This window comes from Diaphorina citri, unplaced genomic scaffold (assembly GCF_000475195.1).
Source record: "Diaphorina citri unplaced genomic scaffold, Diaci psyllid genome assembly version 1.1 scaffold4417, whole genome shotgun sequence".
In the NCBI taxonomy this organism is placed as follows: domain Eukaryota; kingdom Metazoa; phylum Arthropoda; class Insecta; order Hemiptera; family Psyllidae; genus Diaphorina; species Diaphorina citri.
The window spans coordinates 4,201-10,885 of record NW_007381816.1 but is presented as its reverse complement, the minus strand read 5'-3'; the positions used below and the strand labels follow the sequence as shown (position 1 = coordinate 10,885).

The 6,685-nt window shown below is 36.8% G+C and overlaps 1 protein-coding gene across 1 annotated transcript; it reads left to right on the top strand.

Annotated features, from left to right (window-relative positions):
• Positions 1-309: 309 nt before the first annotated feature.
• LOC103521027 lies at positions 310-3,817 on the top strand. The gene is made up of 2 exons (XM_026831896.1): positions 310-2,784; positions 2,916-3,817. The coding sequence occupies exons 1-2, from the start codon at positions 1,457-1,459 to the stop codon at positions 3,601-3,603; spliced, it is 2,016 nt and encodes a 671-aa protein (XP_026687697.1). The 5' UTR covers positions 310-1,456; the 3' UTR covers positions 3,604-3,817.
• Positions 3,818-6,685: the final 2,868 nt, after the last annotated feature.

Genomic DNA, 6,685 nt, shown 5'->3' with positions numbered 1-6,685 from the left:
AGCATAAGTCGAAGGAAAAGTAACCTTGGTACTAGAAAGCATGCAAGTACAGGACGACCGAAAAAAACCTCTCAAGTAGATCATTCATATGTTAACTAGATTTAATTAAACGAATTCGCGAGTGTTTTTACTAGACCTAATCTTTTACGAACCCGATCACGCCCACGTATACGTAACAACCAGCCAATCCCAAGTGCTTTATTGTGGAACCAGAGTTCATTAACCCTGATGTGCTACCAGCAAGGACACTCGTGACAGTTGCTGATCAGAACACCAACTCCATAAGTTAGAAATCATCAGTGGCGGAGAAAAAAGCGATGCACATCGTACCCCACCGCACATGGTGCCCCACTATCCCCTAAATAAGTGACTTATTAATTTCATGAACATCTATTTTCTTATTACTAGTAAGCAACCCATCAAGCTTTGCTCTCACCTGTGCCTGAAGTTACTGATGTGAGTAATGAAAAGTGTACCCACAGCAACATTACTATTGTTTTAGTACTATGACTGTACTTTCATAATCAAACCTGTGATCCATGGCTTATGTTGTTAACCATTTTATGTTCATGTTTTTTTTTTTCAAGGCTTCATACCGATGTCATCACAACACTTACCCAAGAAAGGGCAAGAAGTCCCATAAGAAGCATACTGCATGCCAGTCTGTACTTAACGTCACTATCAAGTCTTCAAATGTCCAAAGGAAAATGAGGCAAGTATGCACAGAGATATAAATTAACTTACCCACCCATCAAAGATTGCTCAGTTGGATAAGCTGTGTGATTTGTAATCCATGGGTCTCTGGTTCAAATCCCAATGCAGCATAGTGAAATTTAGCAGTGTGGGGTTTGATTAGTTGTGATATTATCACAAATATGATAACATTAATAAAAATAAAATAAAAGATGTAAATTAACAGAAGTATAATCAGAACCAAGCAAGTGTCATAATTAAATGATACTATAGTACTTATTATTTTGCTGTAAAACTAGCTTTTTGTCAAGTTAAGCAATGTCAAGCATGGATGGTACTAGGATGGTTTACCGCCTGGGAAGTACTACCCATTTGATACTGGATTTTTCCACCCCCTCAGGTTGGCGAGGTTAATGTGTGTACTTCCTGCAATGGTTGATCTAGGCATTCTTGAATGTCAGAACACATCAGGGGAAACCCTAGTAGGAGGTCATCAGGCCCCACTTCCCAGCTATAGCTTAGCTCATAAACGTTGTTAATACAACAATTAAATTTTCTTTGGCTCTGCTAGATGCTGTTAAAAACAGCACCAACATCTACATACTTGTAAACTTAGGGCAAGGGAGAATTCTTCAATTGTTCATACTTAGTACTTACATCTACTCTTTCTTATTTCAGATCTCAAGATGGTTTACGGAAAGAGTACCCAACAATAGTTAACCTGAGTCATAATCACAACCACAGAATTAATGTGGCTGATGCTATGATCCACAGGCCTGTGAGGGATGATATAAAGGAAAAGTTTGTGCAGCTCTTCAGAAACCATCACCCACCATCAAGAGCTTTACACATTCACAAACAAGATCTGATGGAAGAGTACAATGAGGAGTACTACAAGGTTGCTGCAGACTCAGCTATTTGTCCTCCACTCTCAGCTGTCTACAGGTTATTCCACAAAGAATTTAAGAAAGATTATGGTGAAGAGCAAAACAGCATTCATGAATATTTACAAAAAATTGCAAATAAAGTGGAAAAAAATACTAAAATAAAATCCAAAGTAATGGATAATGGTGACGTTGTGGTTGCTGCATTACCACCCTTGATGGAACGCTGCCACTCTCTAAAAACATCAGGCAACACTGTGTTCATTGATAGTGGAGGAAATATGGACTGGTATAATTGCAGAGTTTTTCTATTACTCTGTGATTCAAATGTTGGTGGCCTACCTCTTGGTTTTTTTCTCTCAACCAGTGAAACTGAAGAATGCATCTCAACAGGACTAGAGCTCCTGAAAAGCATTCTTCCAGCATCATGCTTTGGTGATTCAACGTCAAAATGCTCAGTCCAGTTTATGACTGATGATTGTCAAGCCGAAATCAATGCACTGAGGAAAATCTTCCCAGCCTCAGATGTATTACTATGCACATTCCATATACTGCAAGCAGTTTGGCGATGGCTCTTACAAGGAGAGCATGGTATTGATCAGTTGGACAGACAACATTTGTACAGCCTTTTCAAAAAAACAGTATTTGCTGGTACATCCGATGACTTTGAATTTTCTTGCAAAAAACTGCTTGAAGACAGTGTTGTTAATAAGTACAACAACTTTGTTTGTTATATTAAAAAATATATTTCGAGGTCATCAATGTGGGCACACTCCTTCAGAACGACAGTGAGGGGGAATAATACCAACAACATTGTTGAAGGAGCAATGAGAGTGATGAAGGATTGTATTCTAAGCCGGACAAAAGCCTATAATCCAATTCAGTTGTTTAAATTCCTGGAGATGGAGTTTTGCCAGTTTTACACTATGAAAATTGAGGACATGCTAAATGGCAAGTATTGGTCTAAAAGATCAAAATATTTCCCAGAGGAAAATAAGCTAGAGGATCTCGAAATTAAGAAGGCTGAATCTCTACACATAACTGTTGTTCACAAGAAAAGTTTACAAGAATATAATGTAGACTTGGAAGCTGGGCTTTGCTCGTGCTTCAAAGGAAAACAAGGTGCCCCTTGCTCCCATCAGCATAAAGCTAGTGTGTTTTTGAAAAGGTCAGGTCCAAACACTATCCCTCTTGATTCTCAGAGTAAGTTATTACTTTCTATTACTACAACTACAGTATAGCGGAGCTATACTAGTATTTTTACATTGGCTTGCTCATGGGAAAACGGGGGATGACAACTTCTATTTAAGTCTAGAGATGTACATTAATGAAAATCAGTCCAATATGTCTATGTCTACACTCAACCCCTTGCTCCCATCAGCATAAAGCTAGTGTGTTTTTGAAAAGGTCAGGTCCAAACACTATCCCTCTTGATTCTCAGAGTAAGTTATTTTTACATTGGCTTGCTCATGGGAAAACGGGGGATGACAACTTCTATTTAAGTCTAGACATGTACATTAATGAAAATCAGTCTAATATGTCTATGTCTACACTCAGTCCAGCCTGGTCTCTACCAGTGCCAGTCACTTCTCCCATTGATATTGTACTCAACACCGAGCCCGAAACAAGTGAACAAACACCAAACCTTGATTGGGATTCTTTGCAGTTGAGATGGATGAATTTGGTCAGTAAGAAGAAAGATAACAACAATGAAGCTGAGTTTCGTGCTGTTGAAAAAGCAACCACGTATCTGGAAAATTGTTCATCCAGTGCGTTCATTTCAGCCTTACATTCTATAGGAAAATCTTTCAAATCGAGAAAGCTAGGAAGAACAATTCCTGTGCAACCCACCAGCATAAGTCGAAGGAAAAGTAACCTTGGTACTAGAAAGCATGCAAGTACAGGACGACCGAAAAAAACCTCTCAAGTAAATCATTCATATGTTAAAACCAAGGGTATGCGCAGAAAAAAATTGCCACATTCTCTCCAATACTGTGTTGACAACAATGTCTCCTTGGGACAGTGAAACTGGAAACATCTTTGAAAAAAACAAGATTTCTCTTGCTCCATCTGTCTGAGCGAGTGACTTTAGGTAGGGCGAAAGAAGTAAATTTAGGTTGGGTGGAAGAAATTGCCTGAGGCTTCGGTTTAAGAAGATCCTTTGTTTGGTTCACAGAAGTTCTAGTTATTATTATTATAAGTCAGCGCGAATGACCTTGTAGTTAAAGCGCTTTATCAAAAAAAAAAAAAAAAAAAAAAAAAAAAAAAAAAAGTGCAATGTTTATTTTTCTATTACATGATTTTGTTTTTATTCATTTAGAGCATTATTGTAGTATACGTTTTCAATACCATAAAATCTAGTAATGGTGGATTTAAACTTTTTGTAGTGTCCGCTCCAAGACTGTCATTTTTTAAAGGTAAAAAACTTGAAAATACTTAGTTCAAAGTTATCTAATAATTAATGCACCAATGTCAAAGAAATGGTCTATTTTTTCTATAAAAAAAATCTGGTGTAAACATCACACGACTTTCCTTATCTTATATTTGGAAATAAAAAGTGGAAAAATCTGGCTAAAGGTAACTTTTATCAAATAATGTATCAGAATGCTTTTCAATTATTTAGAGTTTTAAACATTTTATGATCACATAAATTTTTCCTATCTCAAACTTTCCTAATTATAAAATTTTCCTCCTAATTATAATCCTAATTATAATATCTTTATGTCAGAGACATTTGACATTCTTATTTTACAATACAAAAAAATGCAGCAGAATAATGATTTACATTTTACAGGAATGTCAGAGACAGCAACCCACCAGCATAAGTCGAAGGAAAAGTAACCTTGGTACTAGAAAGCATGCAAGTACAGGACGACCGAAAAAAACCTCTCAAGTAAATCATTCATATGTTAAAACCAAGGGTATGCGCAGAAAAAAATTGCCACATTCTCTCCAATACTGTGTTGACAACAATGTCTCCTTGGGACAGTGAAACTGGAAACATCTTTGAAAAAAACAAGATTTCTCTTGCTCCATCTGTCTGAGCGAGTGACTTTAGGTAGGGCGAAAGAAGTAAATTTAGGTTGGGTGGAAGAAATTGCCTGAGGCTTCGGTTTAAGAAGATCCTTTGTTTGGTTCACAGAAGTTCTAGTTATTATTATTATAAGAATGTCAGAGACATTTGACATTCTTATTTTACAATACAAAAAGTTTTCAAGAACTAAACAAGTTACCCAGGTATATAAATGAGGTAAACACTAATGATGAAACATGTTTGCCATTTCCTGAGTGGGAAAGAACTGAAAGAAGCACCTCCCCTCAAATAGAAGATCCTGGAACCCCACCTTTAAATTTAAATGATCCTGGAAGCTCACCTATAAATGATCCTGGAATCCCACCTTTAAATGATCCTGGAACCCCACCTTTAAATGATCCTGGTACCTCAAGTACATTAAATAATATATTTGCTGCTGTTGAAAGATGAGTGTCTTCTTTGGATACAAAATTATCATGGGTACGCTTTTTGCTTGAAGAAATAGGAAATGATATTCTACCATTAGTGTATTCTCCTTTGCAAAAGCATTTAGTACATGAAGAATAACCCCCATGGCCTAACATTTAAAACAAACGCTTTAGCAGGTGCATCACAGGCAAACCCTTTTATACAAACTTTTATTTGTTTCCCCTTAAAGTTTATACCTTGGGCTTGGAGTAATTTCATTTCATCAACAAAGTAATACATGTAGATACTGATTGCTAGAGTTTGGTTTTTCAAGTCCCCAGTAAATACCAATCATGAATATGTGAGATTTGAAAGGCCAAACATATCCTAGAATTGGCCAAAATGAACTTTTTGATGATGCTGTTAAGGGCAACCCATCAATACCTATCATTAATTCAATATTTTGAACGACACCAAATCTATCTAAGAAATAACTCAAATGTTTTGCAATACCAACATGATAATACTTGCCTGGTTCTACAGTTACAATCTTTTTAGTTTCGCTTCTAGATGTCCCTAACAAAGTTCTTGCATCAGTAGGTAAATCTTTGAAACAAGAATGGTTTCTTAAACCTTGTAAAAGGTAATTAATAGAACTGTGAGTTTGATGATTATCAATTGCATACTGTTTAAGAAAACTCCTAATATCAAAATGAGCACTGCTATTAGAAGAATGTGCCGTTTGTACCGTATCACAATTGCTCAAAACCCCCTCAGTAATATTACTCAAAGTAATATCAGTGCTATTTACAATTTCATTTGTTGTACAACCAGTAGGGCTCCTGCATTTCTCTATTTCAATATTACTTTCAAAGTGATAGGGTTCACATGTAGAACTAATATCTAAATTATCTTCAGAAGATGTTTGTGGGCAGCTTGGACCACTCTGATTATCTGCATGGGTTTTTGACATGTAGCGCTTTTTTTGTACCCTCCATAAGAGTTGTTTTTAAATGAGGTGCTCCATTGCTCCCGAGGTTCTTGCGTGCGCTTTCACTCTATTGTCTCAAACACTTCGGCTGCCCCCTGTGAGATAGTGCTCGTTTTATTTTTCCTCGAATCTCTTTTCTTGTCCTGTATGTTCTAACGTTCCTCTCGCATGGCTACGCATATTGTCCTTAGGAGATCTATCGAAGTTATACCTTAATATTGTTCTTAGGTGAAATGATGTGCATCGCTTCTATACTCGCGCAGTAGGCTATATAACTTAAGAATGAAAGAGGCGCAAGGGAAGGACTACTAACGTGTTATAATTTTTCATAAAAGGGGAAGTGAACATTAATAACCAAGCTACTGAAATATAACTGACTTACGTGATATTTTACATATTGATATGGGTCTAGCATCCCTGTCCTCTGACCTCTGTAGGCAGTAGTCAGAAAACCCCCTAGCGCGGTTCCATGAGGACTCGTATATCGAATACCATCTCCTCTCACACCTTCACGCTCCATCAAAAACCGAATAGCACTCATTAGATAATTACTCATTGTATAACAAAAAGAAAAGGAGATCAAACAAAAAAAATCTACCGCATGATATCAGTATGCACCCCTTAACTTCCATACAAGATTGTACACTACTTATATACAACCCATAACTGAATATG

What these genes read in the sequence shown, in the direction of transcription:
- LOC103521027 (XM_026831896.1), top strand. Translation starts at nt 1,457, where the DNA reads ATGATCCACAGGCCTGTGAGGGATGATATAAAGGAAAAGTTTGTGCAG. An exon ending in CCTCTTGATTCTCAGAGTAA is followed by an intron (nt 2,785 to 2,915) that starts GTTATTACTTTC and finishes AATGAAAATCAG; the next exon opens with TCCAATATGTCTATGTCTAC.